The 22694-nt window shown below is 41.7% G+C and overlaps 1 protein-coding gene across 3 annotated transcripts in view; it reads left to right on the forward strand.

Annotated features, from left to right (window-relative positions):
* The first annotated feature begins 7321 nt into the window (after positions 1–7321).
* PLXDC2 (plexin domain containing 2) overlaps positions 7322–22694 on the forward strand; it is a 414339-nt gene continuing 398966 nt past the window's right edge. For 2 of the 3 annotated variants that reach the window (XM_081558807.1, XM_081558808.1), the window contains exons 1-2: positions 7322–7908; positions 8244–9021. In XM_081558807.1, the coding sequence (XP_081414933.1) occupies positions 8910–9021 (112 nt within the window). In that variant the 5' untranslated portion in view covers positions 7322–7908; positions 8244–8909. Of the gene's footprint in view, positions 7909–8243; positions 9022–22694 lie in introns of those variants that run through there. The other variant, XM_081558809.1, reaches the window with a different exon arrangement.

Raw genomic sequence — 22694 nt, forward strand, 5'->3', positions numbered from 1 at the left:
TGTACACTTTAAACGAATAAGTCTAGAGCTATGTATGTTAATTAAACTATACATCAATAAAAAACTCAAGTGGTGAAGATGCAAAGGAGGAAATTTAGAGAAAAGGAAATGCAGGAGAAGCCTTCAAGGCTGAATATTGGTCATGTGGTGGTTTGTGTGCAGAGCACTTCAGCAGTGAACATAAGGCCCGTGATCTGTGCTAGGAGTAAGAGTCTACCAGGGGTTTGCAGAAGCACAACTTCTGCTGGGTCCCACACTTAGAAAACATATTTCTTGAGGTTCAGATGTATTTTGATCAGTTCAGAAAAGCCTGGGTTGACAATGTCCACAACAAATCAGCATTTTCAGAACTTTTCTGAGTGTTTCATATTAGGAATTATGCAGCATATTCCTTAACATATTTCATTTATTAATTCACTAAATGCTTGCTGAGTACTTGGCCATTTTCCTTTTTAGCAAAATGCAGCAGTTGGATTTATCTTTGCAAAGAACTGAGGAATAGGTCTATGTTGCTAGTATTCATTGTTGCTACATGAAAAGAAATGTCAGGTAATGCCCTTACCCTTTTTAGGGGTTGCTGGGTAGCACCCTGCAGGCCTATAAGCCTTGTAGTGACCCAGCCCCAAAGATGAAGAACCTGAAAATGGCACCAGAGTTAATGATACTGGATAGGGGATCTCATATGTCTGAAACAAAGAGTCCTGGAGCAACACCTCACCTGTATGGCAGACAGGACATGGCAGCCATATTTGCTACTCAGTAGAGAAGGCAGCTACCATTTATAGGGGGAATTAACATTAGGTTGATTCATCAGTTACCAGGGAAACCAGCAGCCTGGGAACATTCTTTACAGCCCCTCAGTTTAAAGACCATCACAAGGGCAAGTGTTTCTCTTTAATAAACTAGCAGGTGGAGCCGTCCTGGCCTAAGGATGAGAACAATCACTAGCTGGGGCAGGATTCAAGCAAGTTCATATAAGTAGGGTGTACTTGAAGCAGGGACTGGTCGACCAGGGGATGTACAGAGAGCAAGAGAACGGCCATCTTGAGTGGCTTGACCATACATCACAGCCCTACACACCCGGCACCACCCTTACAATCTTGGTCCACCCCTCTTCTGCGATATACATAGCTTAGGTATGTAGAGGTGTACTGCAACCAGATACCACATATAGAATACAGAGTCAAAGAGGTGGGCAAACTTTGGAGACAGGTTCTTATCAGGTCAATTTTTTATGGACGTCCGCAGGAGGACAACAACAGCATCTGGCCGGAGACCCCGCAATGAAATTCATTTGGCAGTAAGTGAGGCCGCTGCTGTTGCCCAGCCCACAGACTCCCTGTACTTAGGCGAGGGACGAAATATAAGATGTTTAACAGGTACAATACAGGGAAGATCATGACCATTAAGCAGAACACAAGCAGTAACAGCATTCTGAAATCATATCATTCCTACCTGTAGTTTTTGCCCTGGCCTGCAGTACCCACAGCCAATGTCAAATAGACTGGAGAGATAGAATAACAGACCACAGGTTAATATAATGGTGCTTTTCTCCATTGGGGGGGGGGGGGAGTCAGATTACTACCTTAGTAGTCTTCAGTGAGTCCAGGGAAAAGACAGGTGAAAACCGCAAGTACCTTTCTAATTGCTACACACAGGGTAGCAAACCCAAACTATTGAGGATTTACCTGCTAGTCCCAGAGTCACTTTTTTATGTTCCTCGGGGTGTAGATTCTATGGTGAGGGCAAAAGCAAGTTACTGTCCTGACCTACAACTGGCAGTCATCTTTTGGTGTCAACAGTTGAATTCTGATAGTGTTGAGTAGTAGCCTCTCACTTAACATGACATAGGCACTGAGACAATCGCTCCTGGAATGTTCGGTTTTACAGTTCCTAGTGCTTAAGTTAGCCTCCTGGCCCACAGGTTGAGAGAGCAGGGTCATAGGGCAGGAGAAAATGTCAGCATATGTCATTTTCATAGACCTATTCCTGAACTTTGTGGCAGGTGAAGTGAGTTCCCTGGTCACTGTGTCCATGGGGTCCTGTATGTTGTGCCCAGCTCTTCTATACCCTGAATAGTGGGTTTTTGCAGTACTCGATGACTCACGTAGGCATTCTGTAATTCCTTCCACCTGTTGTAACGCATCGCATACTGCATGTAGCTGTTGTTCCTTCACACTGTATGGTTGCTTTGCCCCTTTCCATAGCTGTGGTGAAAAAGGGTACACTTATTTTGCCATTGTCACAGCCCCTAGCCAAACCCGGGTAACTGCCCATGTCTAACTCACAAGTCTATTCCTGAGTTAGTATCCTCAAAGCTTGGGTCTGTAATAGTTTAGGGGCAGTGGGTCAGGGGTGTGCTTGCATTTTGTGAATAATCTATGACCTTGTTCTGTCTGTATTCACCAGTCATCCCTGTGTAGTCAAGATGAACCACCAGCACAAGACTGCTACTCTTAAACTTGAAAGACTCTGAGATTAACAGGATATTATCAACATAATGGAAGAGAAAGATATCTCTCATGGTAGATAGCTGCCAGAGAGTCCCCTATTCTGGGTGGATGGCCACCTTGGGACTAACCCCACAATCTTCCATTCCCCGTTATTCTTTTGCTGACATCTTTGTACTCAAGGGATTTTTCCCTGGCGTCCCAATAGCTCACCAACTGCTGGGTCGCACTGGGCAAGTCCGCAAGCCTTGTAGTTCACCAGCCTGGACACTGAAGAAAGAGCCCCCAAACAGTGACAGAGACATCAATAATACTGGATAAGGGAGCTTACCTGTCTGAAATAAAGGGTCCTGGTGTGATGCCCAACAAGGTACTACAGGCAAGCGACACGGTAGCCACCTTTACTACTTAGGGAAGATGGTGGCTGTTTATAGGGGGGAATTGCCCTTATATTGACTGCCAATTACCAGGGAAACCAGCAGCCTGTGCCTGCCCCTTACAGCTCCTGAGGTTAATGAGCATCAGGAGAGTAAATGTTTTCCTCTAATAAATTAGCAGGTGGAGCCTTTCTGGCCTAAGGATTAGAACAATCACTAGCTGGGGCAGGGGGCAGGCACTTTTGCCTGAGTAGGGTGTAGGTGAAGCAGGGACTGGTTTAGCAGGGGCTCTACAAAGAGGAAGAGAACAGCCATCTTGAGTGGCCTGATCATATATGAGTGTACTGCTGCTGCTAAGGCGCTTCAGTCGTGTCCGACTCTGTGCGACCCCATAGATGGCAGCCCACCAGGCACCTCTGTCCCTGGGATTCTCCAGGCAAGAACACTGGAGTGGGTTACCATTTCCTTCTCTAATGCATGAAAGTGAAAATGGAAAGTGAAGTCCCTCAGTCGTGTCTGACTCTTAGCGACCCCATGGACTGCAGCCTACCAGGCTCCTCCGTCCATGGGACTTTCCAGGCAAGAGTACTGGAGTGGGGTGCCATTGCCTTCTCTGATATGAGTGTACTAGTTCATTTTAATAATTTGTTTTCTACTATATTTGTACTTTGCAATTTACTGGTCAAAAAACTTTAGCTTATTAAGATTCAGAAGACAGTATAAATATGTATAACATTTTAATGCAGTATGTTATTTCATTATGAGTGAGCCAAATATAATTATATTTTAATTTCATCTAAATAGTAAATGTACTATTGACATGAGGATAAAAGGCATTAAGTACTCTTGCATACTTAATGTCCCTGAAGAAAAAAAGAGTGCTACTAGCTGTCATGTAATTTTTTAAATGCTTATTTCATTCAAAACACTCTATTCATAAAAATTTTACTTAAGATTATAAAAGAGCAAAAAGCTGAAATATCCAGAAATAGTATAATGAATCCTCAGTTGATTCTGAGAGCAGAAGTCAAACAAGGTGAATAAAAAACAAGGAACTACCCTATTGACCCAACAATCCTACTACTGGGCATATACCCTGAGGAAACTGTAACTGAAAAAGACACATGTACCCCAATGTTCATTGCAGCACTATTTACAATAGTTAAGGGCATGGAAGCAGCCTAGATGTCTATCAACAGATGAATGGATCAAAAAGTTGTGGCACAATGGAATATTGTACAATGGAATATTCATATATGTATATTTCATATATACAATGGAATAAAATGGAATATAACTCAGCCATAGAAAGGAAAGTACTTGACTCAGCTCTAGTGAGATGGAGGAACCTAGAGCCTATTATACAGAGTGAAGTAAGTCAGAAAGAGAAAAACAAATATCGTATATTAACATAAATATATGGAATTTAGAAAGATGGAACTGAAGAACCTATTTGCAGGGCAGCAATGGAGATACACACAGAAAATAGACTTGTGGACATGGTGGGGATGGAGAGGGTGGGGGAAGGAGAGGTTGGGATGAATTGAGAAAAAAAATCAGCCAAGATGAAGAAAGGAATCTTGTGATTGTGTGCTAAAGATAAAAAAGATTAGTTTTAGCAAATGAGGAGGGAGAGGAAATGCCTTAGACCTGGAGGAAAAGGTCATAACATTAGATAAGGACTTAATAAAAGGAATCCACTAATAGTAATTTCCCTTTTGTTGTTGTTGTTCAGTCACTCAGTCACGTCTGATTCTCTGTGACCCCATGGACTGAAGCACGCCAGGCTTCCCTGTCCTTCACCATTTCAGAGTTTGCTCAAACTCATGTCTGTTGAGTCAGTGATGCCATCCAACCATCTCATTCTCTGTTGTTCCCTTCTTCTCCTGCCTTCCATCTTTCCCAGCATCAGGGTCTTTTACAATGAGTCGGCTCTTTGCATCAGGTGGGCAAAGAATTGAAACTTCAGCTTCAGCATCAGTCCTTCCAATGAATATTCAGGGTTGATTTCCTTTAGGATTGGCTGGTTTGATCTCCTTGCTGTCCATGACAGCAGTTGTATAAAGTTTTAACAAATCCTATTAAAACAGACAAAAATTATTTCCTGAAATAACAAAAAATAGGTTACAATAAATAGTGAGTACCCCACAGCCTATAACATCTCAGTTCTTTTCTAAGTGAGCATGATGGTTTCTTGAGTATCCTGTTAGCCAAGTTTCAATTTAGGAGAGATGACAAAGTTGGAGGTGGGCTGAGATGGGTAATTGTAATTACCTTCAGATAGATAGTATTGCACTTGGAATGTGCAGAAATGTCTCTGAAGGTCAGTATACATAAGGGGCTGTGAACAGGACTGAAATCTGTATAGACATTACCTCAGGTGCTAATGAATGCCCAAAGTTCTCTGTTGGTGAGAGTGATTCTCACATACAATTTTAAGATCTTAAAAGGAGGGTGTTCAGTGAATTTCAGATCTTTTGTCATGGACAAGGAACTCAAGTGCTGCTCCATGAAGATTGCTGATTCATTTGTTCCTTGAGAGGTTAGTTAAAATTAAGCCAGTGAGTAAAAAACAAACAAACAAAATCCCAGCAATTCAGTTCTTACAACTAAATAGAAACAAACCTCACTCACTGTAACTCTTCTCTCTCTAGTGAGATGGAAGATGAAACTTTTTCCTTAGACACATCTTAATTTCTCTCCCTGAAAGTGAAATAGATTGTTCTTTGGTGAAATATGTATGGCAAACTTAGATCATTTAGGCCACAAAGTATACTACTTTTAATTAGCCAGGATTTAATATGAGTAATGAACTTTCCATTTCTCCCTGAACATACTATCCTACATACATCTTAGTTATTTGTCACCTGCTAAAGGAAAAATAATTTTTAACAAATAATCATTGGTTGACTTTTAAGCTGATGTACCAAAGCCTAACTTTATTATGGTGGTGCACTTCTTTCTTAGTTCTGAGCACTAAATCATCATGCATGATTGAATTTTGCTTACCTGGATCTTCTCCCATACTTAAGTATTTTCTGTGTGGGCTGCTCTTCAGAATAAGATTTACTTATTCATAAGATATGAGTAAAATGAAACAGCACCAGTGAGATAGACAAAACACACAGAAGCCTCTCCAGAGTCACTCTGAATTACCACTTGGCTCCCTTTCAATTTTTGGCATCAGATTTCCTCTTAGGGTATATAGCTTCCATCAGGAGGGCAAAGCATTGCTGACAACAAACAAAAATAAGCACTGCTAATTTGCACGTATAATAATAAAGGAAAAAAAGAAAGAAAATGATACCAGGGAGAGGCAGGGACTTGTTTCTTCTTTGAAAAGCAGGAAACACCCATTTTTCTACTGTGAAAGGGGACGGAAACACTCTAGACTAAGGAAGAGATGCTCTTGAAATGGCTCCTGCTGGGTCCCCATGATTTTGGGTATAAATGGGACAATGGCACTGAATGTTTTATTTCTTCAGGGATTCTTGAAGTAGTGAGGTCACCAGGGATACAGAGAAAAAAAAATCAATGTTAATTAAATGACAATCCGATTTTGATAGGAAGATTACTTTTTTCAACTTAATGTTAAATAGTTAAGTATCTCAGGTACTCAGCTTTGGAGGTAAGGTTGCCTAGAACTTGAAAACGCTTGGCTGGGCAGAAGTAAAAGAACCAGGTTTTGTAAATAAAGTGAGGAGGGACAATCAACTGGTTGGAAGAAAGCTCAGGAGAGAGCAAAGAGCATAAAAAAGTGTGTGTGCATAACATTTCCAAAATAGGTAGCAAGTTGAGTATGGGATTGAGGACAACACGGTACCCTTTGTGTTTCTCTTCTGCTCACCAGCCAAGCAACCATGAGAGAGGCATTCTTCGGGCATCAAATTGGAAGAGTAGTTTAATTATCTGGCTCCACTTCCAGTGGGTGTTGAGACAAAATTAAAGTGGTTATGGATGGCACCCATCAATTTTTCAGAACATGGAAAAGACTGGACAAGAATAGACTAACAGGACCGTTTGCCCTTAGAACACTAAAGCGACTTCTCCATTTGATTTCGGACACCGTCTCTCCTCTTCCCTCTCTTCTCTTTAAGAAGCATAAAGTCATGTACTTCGTGCTAGGCACTGTTCTCAACTCTTTAATTATTCCGTATTAACGCATTTAATCCAACCTTATAAGAGTATAACTACCATTATCCCCATTTGACGGATGGGGAACTGAGACACTAAGAAAAACAAAGCCATTCAGCTAATCAGTAGGGGAAGTGTAATCCTAACCCAATCTGGTTCCAGAATTTTAACCAATGTGCTACTTCCCTTTCTTTCTTTGTAAATCTTTACCCCCATTAAAATAAGTTTAACTATTCAAAACAAGATGTAAACTACTGAGAGGGCTGGAAAGGGTTAACGCTGAAGCACTTCCGCAAGCTGAAAAAACAAAAACAAACGAGCCTGCGAAAGCCAGTTAAAGCCCCCGTAGGAAATTCTGTGGGCCTCCAGTTTCTTTAAACTCTCGCTTTCGCTCCTGCTGACACTTTTTAACAAAGCTGCCGCGGCGGATCGGAGCCGCCGCGCGCTCCCTTCTACCCCCGGCCCCGCGGGTCTGGGGTCCGATAGGGCTTCGCCGGGTCAGTAACCGAATTGGCTTAGGTTTGCTTTCTCCGCACCCCCAACCTCTGCCGCACACGCCCTCCAGGGAATGGCGAGCTGTAATTAACCCCTTAGCGCCCAGGAAGACCCCGTCGGCGGCGAGTGGCCGGCGGGTCGGCTGCTGGGCCGCAGAAGCCCCGCAGACGGGCGCGAGGGCCGCCCAGGGCCAGGTGGGTGCGGGCGCTGCTGGCCCGCCGCCGGTGGGGGCGAGCAGAGCGCGGGGATGGCGCCCGAGAGGCGCCGAGATGCCGTCCGGCACTCCCCTCCTCGTTCGCCTTTCTCGCCTCCTCTCCCGGAGCTCCTGGCCGCCGACCTGCCGGGGGCACGCCGGGCTGGAGTTGCCCTCTCACTCCCCCTTGTTTCCTCCCCGGGTTTAATCTCTCGGCGACTCCTCGGCCAGCCCCGAGGAAAGTGCAGCCATTGGACAGGTCGGTGCTAGCTGCCGGTTTCTGGGAGGAAGGTGGGAGACGCCGGGAGGAGCGAGGGGGAGGGAAGGGGGAGGCGGGAGGAGGGTGCAGCGGCGGATCTGGCAAATTGCGAGCTGCCTTCCCTCCCCAAAGTGTGGAGCAGGAGCGCGGGGGAGCGCGGCGGCGGCGGCGGCGCCTCCTCCGCCACCAAACTCCGGGGCTCGGGGCCACCTCCTCCTTCGCCAGGAGGAACCCTCTCCCAATAGGTTTCAGCCTGACTTTTTCCTCCCCGTTTCTTTCTTCTCCCGTCCCCCCGCCCCCTTTTCCCAATACATTTTTCTGCCTTCGGACCTCAGACTGCTGCAGCCTGAGCCTTCCCAAGGCTCAGTTCTTAGGGGCTTCTCATCCCTCCGGCTGCGGGCGAGGACGCGCGCCCTGCGTCGGGCGAAGAAAAGAAGAAAAACTTGTCGGAGGGCTTTCGCCAGCCCGCTGTTAACCCCCTTCCCGCAAACCCAAGCCTCCTTAGGGGGGCCATCCCAAGACTGGGGAAAGTTCCTTCCGAGCCGACAGCCCTCTTGGATTTGGAGGAGGCACCCGCGCAGGCTGTGGAATTAGATCTGTTTTGAACCCAGTGGAGCGCATCGCTGGGGCTCGGAAGTCACCGTCTGCGGGCACCGGGGTGGTGCTGCCTGTGCGGAACGAAGAGTTTGCCAGACCCAGCTGCAAGTGGCCTCTCGTCTCCGCAGTTGTTGTTTTGTGTCTGGGGTGAGGACTGCGAGTGTTGTGGCAAGTTGTGAAGGCAGACCTGGAAGTCCGGAGAGGACTGCGCTCCACTCGCACTCCCTTCTTCCTCGTCCCGGCTCCTGGGTGTGCAATCCCAGAGAAATTTACAAAGGCCTCTGCGTCCCTCCGAGACCGGTCCGCAGCATTCAGCCCCGTTGTCCCCATTCCCAGCGGGAGCCCCGGAGCAGCACAGGTCGCCGGGGAAGGACTGGCGGGGCGGGGGAGGTCGCGGCGGCGGCATGGCGAGGTTCCGGAGGGCCGACCTGGCAGCTGCAGGAGTTGTGTTACTTTGCCACTTTTTAATGGACCGGCTTCAGTTCGCTGAAGGGAAGCCTGGAAATCAAGTCAATGGTAAGATGCACTTTTCGCTTGTTGCTTTCCTGCCCAGTCGAAGACCTCTTTGGTACCCAGTTCTCCACCCACCCCCACCCCATCTATCTGCCCTTGGCAAAGTTATTGCAATTGCGTTTCAAGTAAACTTGGGCTTCTCAGGTGAGCAGAAGGTTGGCTGGATGAGTTGGGTGGTAGGGACTGAGGGTTTTCTTAAGGATTTACCACTTGCTTCACCTGAGCGGTAAGTAGGGGATGGTACCGTCTTCCCCCGAGGCGTCCTGAGAGGGCTCGGGTGTTAGAGCAAACCTTCCCGCGGATACCTCCCCAGGAGCTGGCATCCTAGTCTGCGTCCTCGCGGGCTCCTCCTCCTTCCCTCCTCCTTGCCTCCTGCCGAGATAAACTAAGGGGGTGCATTGTGGCGGATGTGGTGGCAGCCGGGGATTGCAGCGCTCCCCTCTGCTGGAGAAAATTCCCTGTGGCCGCACCTTCCTCCCGCAGGCGGTCCCCACCTCTGCTCGCTCTTGCTGTCTGGGGCTGAGCCAGCGCTGGAAGTGGGGCGGGGTGGGTGCGGCGGGACACCAGGGAGGGGAGGAGGTGGCGGAGGTGGGGTGGACGCACCTCTGGAGACCAACCACCCGCCCCATTGTCCTCCGTCGGCCGGCTTCGCGGACAGGCCTGAACGTGCAGGGTTCCTGCGAGTGGCCTGGCACTGCCCCCGCGCGGAGCCCGGGAGCCCCGCACAGCCCAGAGGCGGCGCCCCCTGCTCGGGCGGCTGCGCCAGCCAGGTGCGCGTCCAGCCCAGGACCGCGCCCCCGGGGTCGAGCGCTGAGCTGGCTATGCAGCCCTGGGCCGGGGGCCCGCCGGCTTCTCCCGGCCAGGTTCTGCGGAGCGAAAGGTCCAGCTGCCTTCCGGTACCCTGTCCACCGTGAACCGAGTATCTGCTCCTCATTTCGCTCCCCCCCCCCCGAAGAAATGCATAGACTTTGAAAGGAGGTGAATGAGGAAAAAAAAACACTTGAAGAGAAATAAACGCTAGCTGTTTAGGATAATCAAGATTTTGTTTTGTTGTTTTAATTCCGAGGAGGGGAGATAATAAGTGATGCCTTGGAAAGTATTCTGGCGTCCACAAATGTCAAACTTGCAAGTCGCGGAGGGAAGGCTAGAGAGAGCACCTGGGGATTCCAGGTGAGGTGAATCTAGAAGGAAGTCCTTAAATGAAATTTTACCTACCTGAGACAGCCCAAAACACTGTGTCTGCTCCTGGTGAAAATTCTTAGAGAAAACAGATTTTGACTGTGCTCCAGTTTATCGTCAGAGGGGTGTGTGTTGGGGATGAGAGTGGGCAACAAGATACCACTTTTAAAGCTGTGACTAAAACGCAAATTTCCAGGATGTCGGTTGTTCTGCATAGAAGGACATAGGTTGTTCTTGACAAGGTGTTATTTATATCAATACATCATACCTTCTGTTTATTTCTCTGATACATTTCATTGGTAAAAAAAATAGTAAAACTTTTACTCGTCTGGGAAGCAGCACATTTATTTTAAAAAGGGCAACAGTAATTTTCATGGGCATATTCATGAAATAAATAAATGCTTAAAGAAAGCAATTTATTATATCCCAAAGGAGATTAGAGAAGTGTGTGTGCCAGAATGCATCCTACGTTGTTTATTTGAAAACTTCTTTGGCACTGAAAGTAAATAATGCATTTACAGTAAAAAAAATAAAAAATAAAAGGTGAGCAAACGTTTATTTTTTCCTGAACCTTTTTCATTAATAATATGTTACTAAGGAAAGAATAATATATATATGTAAGTTTACTAAGTTCTCAAATTGAGGGTAAAATCCACTCCACTCTAAAATTGGTCATATAATTAAAAGCTTTTGCTTTGGGGATTATAAAATACATATATTGCTCAACATAAATCTGCAGGAGTTTTAAACCAATATTTCTGATGGAAAACTACTCTAGAAGCCCATATATTTATAGGCTTGAGTAAAAAGGAATAGTTTAAATTTCTTGGCAGTTTTTTAAAAGATATACTACAAACTGAAGTAACTTCTTCCCCAGATATCCATCTCCATTACTTTCATGAAATCATCTTGGAATTAAATAGTTAGCATACTGTAAAATATAAAGTATAGCAATGAAATGGCAGGAAAAAAATATAGTTTCCTTTGTAAAATAGATTAGCTAAAAGTTCAAAACACAAAATTTTTAAAAAGTCCAACAGTCTTGGAATTGGGCATGTAGCAATCAGAATTTTTATTACAGACATTTTGACAGGGGGGAGAAACCTGATTTCATAACAGGAACCTTTTTATTATGCATTAATTTAGAAATGCTGCAGTTGCCTTTGTTGCCACCAGAGGGCAAAGAAACTGCTAATTTCCTTCCCATTCTTTCCCAAACCTTGGATTAATGAGCCTCAATATTTTGTTTTTCCTATGTGTAGTATTTGTTGATATTGCAACTTGATATTTAAAAATGGATGGCGACTTAATGAGAGTTTATTTTAGTTCCTATTTTCATTGAAATTGAATATTCATTTAGCACTTATATAGTACTTCCTATATGTAGACTTATACTTTGAATACATTCTTGTGGTGTAATAAGCAGTAGAAAACCCCAAATGCTCTTTTCTTCATCACTTTTGGCAATTATTACCACATTATTGTGGAATTCACGAGAATATATTTGAAAAAATTTCTTATGATTAAAAGTTCACTATTGTATAGTGAACTTTTTTAAAGATTGAATGTGTTGTATTGATACTTCTATCTGAAAAGTATTTGCTCATACTAAATAGTACGCCTCAACCAATATTTATAGAAAAATAAGCATAGAATAATGTTAAATTTTATAAGTCTCAAATCATTTCCTTATTATTATACATTCATCTTTATATCCTGAACTGATTGTAAAAGTTTAGTAACAATGTCAAAGGAGATAGATGCATTAATCTTAAAGAATTAAAAAGTTTAAATCAGGAAAAAGAGTCTAAAAATATGTAGTTGTATTTTGGCCTCATTCTTGCTCTTAAATGTGATTTAATGCAACAAATAAATTCATTTCCACTATAGAGAGAGCAATGATAATTTAGGGCCCCAAGGAATTTTCACTTTTTAAACTTTCTAATATTGTTGTAGAGACAAGTAGTTTATTTTTAGCAGACCATTTACATTTAGTTGTTTCTCTAGTTGGATGTTTTCCTATTATTTTCTGCTTTCATTGGAGTTAAAAAACTTAGTTTGAAATACTACTAATTTATGGAGTTTGCTATGAGAGTATTTCTGTTGAGATGTACTGTCTGTCACTATATATAGACATATCTGGAGCAAAAGATTATGACAGAGGGTTAATTCAAGTGAATATTCTCTATAAAATGGGCATGTGTCAGATTATTAGAAAATTAAACATTTTTTTTATCAGTGACTCCGGGTTGCATATAAAACATTTTTAATATATGGAATGTAAGAGTCTTTTTTCTTTAGAGGATAGATAGAAGTTGAAGCCTGAGGCTGGGTAAGTTTGGAATGAGACATAACTAATCTAGAATATTCAGTTCAGAAGTAAGGTTTGAAATTCATGGATGTTTGCAGAGAGATTCAGAATCATTACAGTTAGGACCACTTATGCATTTCTTAAGTATGATCTTTAGAAAGAGGTTCTTATCAAGGAGAATGTGCTTGAGTAAAACTTAGGAGTGGAAAATACTAACTAGTTCACTCCCCACAGATTTCTTGTCTGCAAGAATCAGATACTTTCATGCAGAGATGTAGATACTGTGGATTCTTTTCAATAGTTTTGGTCTCATTTTTTGCTTCCTAAAATGTATCTTCCCTTGTAGAAACAGTATGTTCATAGAGATGAATGAATTGATCAACCATGATTATGAGATTTAAAGTCTTAAGAGAGTTTCCCACTACATGAATCACAGCTTCTGAATGAAGCCAGTACAGAGGAAAACAGAGCCACATGATGGAGAAACTTGAGTCCTGTTGACAATGTTTGTGCCCCTGGATGCAACCATGCCTGAAGCTAGTATATCCCCTGGACTTTTCAGTTATATGAACCAATAAGTACCTTTCTTTGCTTAAAAAACAAAAAACAGGCTCTTCAGCATAGCCATTACCAGTAAAATGGAAATGAATATAAATAGGCCCCAGAGAACAATAGTTTAAAATGAGAGAAGAGGATCCAAAGGTCTGTCGTAATGGCCTTAAACCTTCTGTTAATAGAACTTTCAAAAAGTTCATCACACTATTCTGCTGCACTTCTGAGTTCTGACTATATTTTCTCTCATGTACTTAATCTAATACCTTAAAGTACAGTGTGTACTCATAGTGTGTTGTATATATATATATATCTGTACGTATATATGTGTGTGTATACATAATATGTGTATATAGTGGTGGTGCTCTATTTTCAGTGGAGATGAACACTATTAAATAAGTTTAGTTCTTTTTGAAATTACTTTTGAACTGAATTGTGCTTAGGACTCATTCCATTAACCTACACTGAAGGTGGCTTTAAAAATAGTCTCCTAAAACTCATTATTGGCTTTCCCAAGTGGTGGAGTGGTGAAGAACCCACCTGCCAATGAAAGAGACATAGGAGATGCAGGTTCAATCCCTGGGTGAGGAAGATCACCTGGAGTAGGAAATGGCAGCTCACTCCAGTATTCTTGCCTGGAAAATTCCATGGACAGAGGAGCTTGGCAGGCTACAGTCCATGGAGTCACAAAGAGTCAGACGCAACTAAGCACAAAACTTGTTATAGTAGCTGTTATTGGGGAAGGTGGTTGGGGGTGTGGTGCAATGCTTTGCATGGTATTTGTTCCTCAAGTAAGAGAGAGAGGGAGGGAGGGAGGGAAGGAAAGATATTGTGTCTTAATAATGATATAGTTCTTATGAACTGGTTTGTTTGTATCTTTTGGACATTATGAATAGTGACCAGACACATTACTTTAAAAAAAATGAGGTTTTTTGAAATCTCAGAGCACAATTTGTAGCCCAAGTCCAACAAGTATATGGACCTTCTGGTGTGCATTTTTTGTACTGGTTTACCTAGGTCTTCATCTTGTCTTTCCCGATTTTCATTTAGCTGTGTCCAGCTTTCCTCGCTTCAAATCTTGTATTAGTTTTAGAGAGAGGAAATAAGTAAATAATAAGCAATCACCCTAATACATAAGGTTGTATATTACAAAGTTGCTTGTCTGCTTTCTTTTAATCTAATTTCAGTCCTTTGCCTTTATTCTGAGCATGTATTTCACAAAGCTTTGATTATCTCTTTCCAGTATCCCACTCTGAGAAATCTTTCTTCTTCCCTGAGGTTCACGCAGGAGGTCTTCCTCACTATCCCCCAGACTATGATTCTGTTCAACTGAGGAAGTTGCTGCAGAATGACAGACTAAGTACTGTAGTGATGCTTTTTCTAGGACAGTTTTTCCCACTCTTTATTGTGTCATGTATTGCCTGGCCAAAAGAATACAAAATATTCTATATTGTAGTGTAACCAGACTTTGAACTCATTGCCTGTTTTTTCTTTGTTTCTATTTTGCCCTCTTTAGTTAGAAAGGTGATAAGATATGGATTGATGGCACAGATTTGGGTATTTAAATAGAATTAGAGGTCTTGTTGGGAGCCTGTTTGCAATTAGGATAGCCTGTTAAGGATTGTAGATCTGAACACAGGGTCAGAAGCTGTGTGACCTTCCTTGAAACACAGACTTGTAATCCCTTCCTCCAGAGGCCATCCAAACACATCTGAGCACTAGTAACTCGCCTTTCCCCTCCAAATTAAAATCAGCTGTCCTCCCTGCTTCAGGCATTACAGTAGACAGTGGTCTGTGATTTTGTCAAGAGAGGGTCAAGAAGGCAGGGATGCAAAATGACTTCCATTTTACTTGTCTGGAATCTTATGACTTAGTTCCTCTCTTTCCCCTACCTATTATTTTTCACTCATTAATTGGAAATTTTCCCTCAAATACGTATTGTTCAAGGTCTGATCCTCTAGGTAAGGTGCTTAGCTGACTGTCGCTGTAGGACTACAGAGAGCCTGATGAGAATTTGCCCTGTAGATAAACTGCATAAGAATCAGAATGTTTAAAAGTCAAGTTTGTACATACTCCTTGGAGTGTTCAGTGATATGAGAAGTCTACATAAAGCCAATAAATTCTCTCTAAGCTTGCTGCTTGGGAAGTACACCCTGGTTTATTTAGATCAGGCTAATGTGTTCTTTGGTCCAGTTGGAATATGGAACATTCAATATGCAGTGATGATTTTTAGGTAGTAGTAATATCCTTCTGTGTTTATATGTATCTGTTTGTAGCAGTAGCTCCCAACTTTTTCTCTCTGAAATCATAATTTGGATATCCTATTAAATATTTATTTCCCTAAACCCTGAAAGGGAAGTAAGCTAGGTGGAATTTATTATTTTACAATGTGAAATTCATAAATAATAATGATGTTCAAGATGTAAAGTAGTCCTGTAGGGGCATTTAAGGTACAGCTCTTTCTGAGTCTGTGTACATATAGTACATATGTATTTGCATAATTCTCTCCAAGATACAGCTTAGGCAGCAGCTACCACTGACCCAATGAACCTGATTATTCAGTTGGTATATTTTTGTTTGTTTGGTTAAAAGAGCCTATTGACCTTACTGCAGATGTAGCAGTATCTGACTTCTTTTGCTTGCACCCTCCCCTTTTCCATCTGTTGTCCATTTCCTTCAATACATTCAAAAGGGTCTATGAAGAAATTATATCAATGTAATCTACATTGCAAAATAGTCCTGAAAAAGTGTATAGGAAGTAATTTTCGCTATACTAACTCATATTTTCAATGCTTATGGGTTCCTGATATTTAAAGGAATCCTGTCCTGAAATTTTGATTAAAAAAAAAAAACAATTATTTTGTTAGACCATAGTTTTATGTTTAAAATTAGCTATAGGGCACTAATATGCATACTTCTTTCAAATATTATATCATCTGATGTTAGCTGTCTTATTTATTTACTTTAATTGACATATGATTGATTGATATTAGCTAGTTTAATTGTGACTTTTTAGTATTTATATATTTCCTGGGACTGTACACCTATAATTACTTTTTCCTTTTAAGGGTAAGGGTAACTGTAAGGGTAACTTAGATCTTTTAGTAGACAGTCAACTTGTTTTTAATTTTATATCACTAATTTCTAATTTACATATTTCAAATCTATTTTCATTTCAATTGTTTACCATTTTCTTTATTCCGAGAAACAAGAATTGAACTAAAAGGCATATTGCTATGTATTTGCATCTTAGGTTCTTGTTTGTTTGCAGTAGGAATAGAGTCATTGAGTTATTGTCATGCAACAAAAGTTTAAAGAATATTTTTAACACCTATTTGAAAACTCTGGATGCTCTATAAAAGTAAAGTTGACTTGTAAGGTTAAAAAAAAAAAGCCATTTTACATTTTAGTTTGCAAATGTTCTTGCTACATTATAAAGATATTGCTCAATGTCTTATTTTCATATGTTGCTATAACATCATAGGGTATTGTATATCTTGCATAGTATGTATTTTTACCTGTTTTGATTTATAATTTGAATTTAAAAATTTTTTTTAGTTTTCTAAATGCTTATTTGTTTTATTCAGCTTAAATGGGTTTTATGAAAGCTTTATATTAATGTGAAATATATGTAATAATATTTCCTGTATCAAAACACTGTAGTGACATTTGTAAATATGGCAAGAATTGTAAAATTTTTATATGTTATGAAACAATTTTGATTGAGGCTGAATTTTGTACATATGTATCACATGTAATTGTGTTGGTTCTAACTTTCCCAGTTGATTTATCCCCCAACCGATTTATATAGTCTTCCAGTTATTTTTCTATAAAGGGTGTATCCAATCTTCCATCAACAAAAAATCAGTACTTTTCTTAAAATGGAACAGTGACATGGTATATTTTATTTCAGTTTTATTGAGATGCAATTAATATATAACACAGTGTAGGTTTAAGGTGCATGTTCGTGCTGAGTCATGTCCGACTCCGTGCGACTCCATGGACTCTTGCCCACCAGGCTCCTCTCTCTATGGGATTTCCCAGGCATGAATACCAGAGTAAAATGCCATTTCCTTCTCCAGCGGATCTTCCTGACCCAGGGATAGAACCCAGGTTTAAGGTAGACAGCAAATGATTTGATGTCCATACCTCGTGAAATGATTACCACAGTAAGTTGAATGAACATCCATCATCTCATATAGATACAAAATAAAAGACAAAGAAAAAAATTTTTTGTCTTGTGATGAGAATTCAAGATTTACTCTCAAGAGCTTTCATATATAATGTATAGTAATGTTAACCCATAGCTTTCACTAGACAGACCTTTTTTGGCAAAGTAATGGCTCTGCTTTTTAATATGCTATCTAGGTAGGTCATAACTTTCCTTCCAAGGAGCAAGCGTCTTTTAATTTCATGGCTGCAATCACCATCTGCAGTGATTTTGGAGCCCCCCAAAATAAAGTCAGCCACTGTTTCTACTGTTTCCCCATCTATTTGCCATGAAGTGATGGGACCGGATGCAGTGATCTTAGTTTTCTGAATGTTGAGCTTTAAGCCAACTTTTTCACTCTCCTCTTTCACTTTCATCAAGAGGCTCTTTAGTTCCTCTTCACTTTCTGCCATACAGGTGGTATCATCTGCATATCTGAGGTTACTGATATTTCTCCCAGCAATCTTGATTCCAGCTTGTGCTTCATCCAGCCCAGCATTTCTCATGATGTACTCTCCATATAAGTTAAATAAGCAGGGTGACAATATACAGCCTTGATGTAATCCTTTCCTGATTTGGAACCAGTCTGTTGTTTCATATCCAGTTCCAACTGTTGCTTCCTGACCTGCATACAGATTTCTCAATCGGCAGGTCAGGTGGTCTGGTATTCCCATCTCTTTCAGAATTTTCCACAGTTTATTGTGATCCACACAGTCAAAGACTTTGGCATAGTCATTGACTGCTTTCCCCAAACTGTACATTTCATCCCTGTGACTCATTTTATTAACTGCAAGTTTGTACCTCTTAATTTCCCTGGCCTGTCAGTGCTATTTTGAACACTGGTACCATGTATAGCCTTGCATACATCTCTTCATGTTCATATGTAGGACTTCTATTTAGAGGTAGAATTCATGGGTTATTGGGGTTGTGAATGTTCTACCATAAAAGGTAAAACCTGGGACAAACCCTGATAGACCTTCCAAAGGTCTGTTCCAAAATTAATGCTTCAAAGATAAAGGTGCGTGGTACCCTGATGATTATCCCTGTGTAGATACCACAGTCTAAATTACTTTAGCTTGTAACAAGTCCTTGTTTGGTGGGACAAAGCTGTCCTCCTTGTTCTTGATCTTCAGGAGCATCTTTGCTATCCTAAAGGCTTTTTGGACTTCCCAGGTGGCTTAGTGGTAAAAAATCCACCTGCCAGGAGACACGGGTTCAATCCCTGTATCAGGAAGATCCCCTGGAGAAGGAAATGTCAACCCATTCCAGTATTCTTGCCTGGGAAAGCCCACGAACAGAGGAGCCTGGCGGGCTATAGTCTATGGGGTTGCAAAGAGTCAGACACAACTTAGGAACTAAACAACAACAAAGGAAGGCTCTTTGCTTTTCATACCTATTTTAGAATAAACTTTCAGGTTTCTTTAAAAACTCTATTGAACTTTGATGGCAATCACTTTATATCTCAGGGTCATTTGGTAAAGATTTCAATTTCAAAACAACTTGGAAATGATGCAGTTTATTTTCTACAACAGCTAAATGCCACAACAAGTACCACTGTGCTTCACAACAAATTGTTAATAGTGGCTAATTGGCAAGTGACCTTTTTTAGTTGAAACAATGTCCTTAGACTGAATGTTAGTGCTGTTCTCCTGATCACATAGTGATACTAACCATACATCTAATTGTTTCTTGGGAAATAGCAGGGGGAAACCATATATTGATTAAAATGAACAATTCAACTAAAGAAAAGAATGTTAATTCCTAACTTCTTAGGAACTACCACAAATGAGAGATGGGTGCCAGGCAAATAATACATAGAAATGACATTTTTACAGTGTCATTTTAGTAACCTATGTCTTGATCCAAGCAAGACTTTAAATTTGCTGCTTTAATGCACTGGTCATAGCAAACACCCTCGTCCAACAACACAAGAGAAGACTCTACACATGGACATCACCAGATGGTCAACACTGAAATCAGATTGATTATATTCTTTACAGCCAAAGATGGAGAAGCTCTATACAGTAAGCAAAAACAAGACCGGGAGCTGACTGTGGATCAGATCATGAACTCCTTATTGCCAAATTCAGACTGAAATTGAAGAAAGTGGAGAAAACCACTAGACCATTCAGTTATGAACTCAATCAAATCCCCTATGATTATACAGTGAAAGTGACAAATAGATTTAAAGGACTAGATCTGATAGACAGAATAGCTGATGAACTATGGATGGAGGTTGGTGACATTGTACAGGAGACAGGAATCAAGACCATCCCCAAGAAAAAGAAATGCAAAAAAGCAAAATGGCTGTCTGAGGAGGCCTTACAAATAGCTGTGAAAAGACGGGAAGCGAAAAGCAAAGAAGAAAAGGAAAGATATACCCATTTGAATGCAGAGTTCCAAAGAATAGCAAGGAGAGATAAGAAAGCCTTCCTCAGTGATCAATGCAAAGAAATAGAGGAAAACAATAGAATGGGAAAGACTAGAGATATTTTCAAGCAAATTAGAGATACCAAGGAAACAATTCATGCAAAGATGGGCTCAATAAAGGACAGAAATGGTAGGGACCTAACAGAAGAAGAAGATATTAAGAAGAGGTGGCAAGAATACACAGAAGAACTGTACAAAAAAGTTCTTCATGACCCAGACAATCATGAGGGTGTGATCACTCACCTAGAGCCAGACATCCTGGAATGTGAAGTCAAGTGGGCCTTAGGAAGCATCACTATGAACAAAGCTAGTGGAGGTGATGGAATTCCAGTTGAGCTATTTCAAATCTTGAAAGATGATGCTGTGAAAGTGCTGCACTCAATGTGCCAGCAAATATAGAAAACTCAGCAGTGGCCACAAGACTGGAAAAGGTCAGTTTTCATTCCAATCCCAAAGAAAGGCAATGCCAAAGAATGCTCAAGCTACTGCACAATTGCACTCATCTCACACGCTAGTAAAATAATGCTTAAAATTCTCCAAGCCAGGCTTCAGCAACACGTGAACCGTGAACTTCCATATGTTCAAGCTGGTTTTAGAAAAGGCAGAGGAACCAGAGATCAAATTGCCAACATCCGAAGGATCATCAAAAAAGCAAGAGCATACCAGAAAAACATCTATTTCTGCTTTATTGACTATGCCAAAGCCTTTGACTGTGTGGATCACAATAAACTGTGGAAAATCCTGAAAGAGATGGGAATACCAGACCACCTGACCTGCCGATTGAGAAACGTGTATTCAGGTCAGGAAGCAACAGTTAGAACTGGACATGGAACAACAGACTGGTTCCAAATAAGAAAAGGAGTACATCAAGGCTGTATATTGTCACCCTGCTTATTTAACTTATATGCAGAGTACATCATGAGAAACGCTGGGCTGGATGAAGCCCAAACTGGAATCAAGACTGCCGGAAGAGATATCAATAACCTCAGATATGCAGATGACACCAACTTTATGGCAGAAAGTGAAGAGGAACTAAATAGTCTCTTGATGAAAGTGAAAGTGGAGTGTGAAAAAGTTGTCTTAAAGCTCAACATTCAGAAAACTAAAATCATGGCATCTGGTCCCAACACTTCATGGAATATAGATGGGGAAACAGTAGAAACAGTGGCTGACTTTATTTTTCTGGGCTCAAAAATCACTGCAGATGGTGACTGCAGCCATGAAATTAAAAGACGCTTACTCCTTGGAAGGAAAGTTACGACCTACCTCAATAGCATATTAAAAAGCAGAGACATTACTTTGCCAACAAAGGTCCGTCTAGTCAAGGCTATGGTTTTTCCAGTGGTTATGTATGGATGTGAGAGTTGGACTATAAAAAAGCTGAGCACCGAAGAATTGATGCTTTTGAACTGTGGTGTTGGAGAAGACTCTTGAGAGTCCCTTGGACTGCAAAGAGATCCAAGCAGTCCATCCTAAAGGAGATCAGTCCTGGGTGTTCATCGGAAGGACTGATGTTGAAGCTGAAACTCCAGTACTTTGGCCATCTGATGCGAAGAGTTGACTCATTGGAAAAGAATCTGATTCTGGGAAAGATTGAGGGCGGGAGGAAAAGGGGACGACAGAGGATGAGATGGCTGGATGGCATCATCGACTCAATGGACATGGGTTTGGGTGAACTCAGGGAGTTGGTGATGGACAGGGAGGCCTGGTGTGCTGCAGTTCATGGGGTTGTAAAGAGTCGGACATGACTGAGCGACTGAACTGAACTGACCTGAAGCATCAGTTCTGATGAGAATGGTAAAGTCCTCTAGATCTAGCATTCTCCTTAATGTTTGCTCTTTAATTAATATCAACTCCATGGCAGATGTACATTGAAAGAGGGTACACTTTATAAATTGCTTCCATTTAAAGATAGTAAATTTATGATTTTATTTAGACTGTAGGACAATAAATTAAACGTTTATAAGTTGCTTAATTTGAAAATCCTAATTGCACCTCCTTCTCAGCCCAGTTTATGTCTGGCCATTGCTCTGAACCCTGCCTGCTGATCTGTATAGTTTTTAATAGGGAGGAAATGGACAAGCTGGGCAGGCTGTTTTATTTCTTTGTTATTTAGTCTTCATTATCTTTTTAACATCTGTTGTTCATTTCAGATATTTTTAAAAACAAGCATGATTCAACATCATTTGCGGATGATAGTCTCATTGTCTACACATTGCAAAACAGCTTTACACAGGAAGCCAGATTTGTGCAATCTTAGTTTTGGTCAAGCTGTTTTTAGAAGTGCAGTTCGTAAAATCCGTGCAACCAATTAGACACTGATTTTTTACCAAGGAAGCACTAATGTTTGACTTGAGACTGCCTTTCCATATCCCCAGTTCCCTTACCCTAGCTCTGGCAGGCACCATCCTTTCTAGCCTTGTTCATTTCAGTAGTGTCCCGCTTTCCCTGCAACATCATCCTGCTGGAATCCTTTCTTCATTCCACAGCTGGAAAGATCTTTCTGAAATGCGAATCTGTGTCACCCTTCTGCTGAAAATGCCTTCCTGTCTTCCTCAGGCTCTCACCCCAGAGGTCAGAGGCCTTGATTACCGATCCTGGGTTACTTCTCCAGGTCAGGTTCATCACTTCCTTCCTCCTGCTCTCCCAGGTTTCCCACACTTTCTTTCCCCACGAGGCTGCATGTGGCATTCCCTTTCCTTCAAGCACCCTTTCTTTCTCTTCCTGTCTATTTGTCTTTCAGGTCCCAGCTTCATCTTGATTCTCAGCATCATTGACTCATTCCTCAGTGTTTCTCTGCCAGCTCCAAGACTGAGATGAGTCCCTCAGCAAAGTGTATTCCACACACCCTCATGGTGTCGCTTCTCATCAGTGGTGTAACAGGCCGTGCCTGCACTTGACTGTGAGCTGCCCACGGTGAGAGGCTGTCTGTGACTGATCACCACTGCCTCACCAGCTCCAACTACAGGAAGCCCCATTGACCCCTCCCATTTG

This window comes from Giraffa tippelskirchi, chromosome 13 (assembly GCF_054371585.1).
Source record: "Giraffa tippelskirchi isolate mGirTip1 chromosome 13, T2T-mGirTip1v1.2.pri, whole genome shotgun sequence".
Classification (NCBI taxonomy): Eukaryota; Metazoa; Chordata; class Mammalia; order Artiodactyla; family Giraffidae; genus Giraffa; species Giraffa tippelskirchi.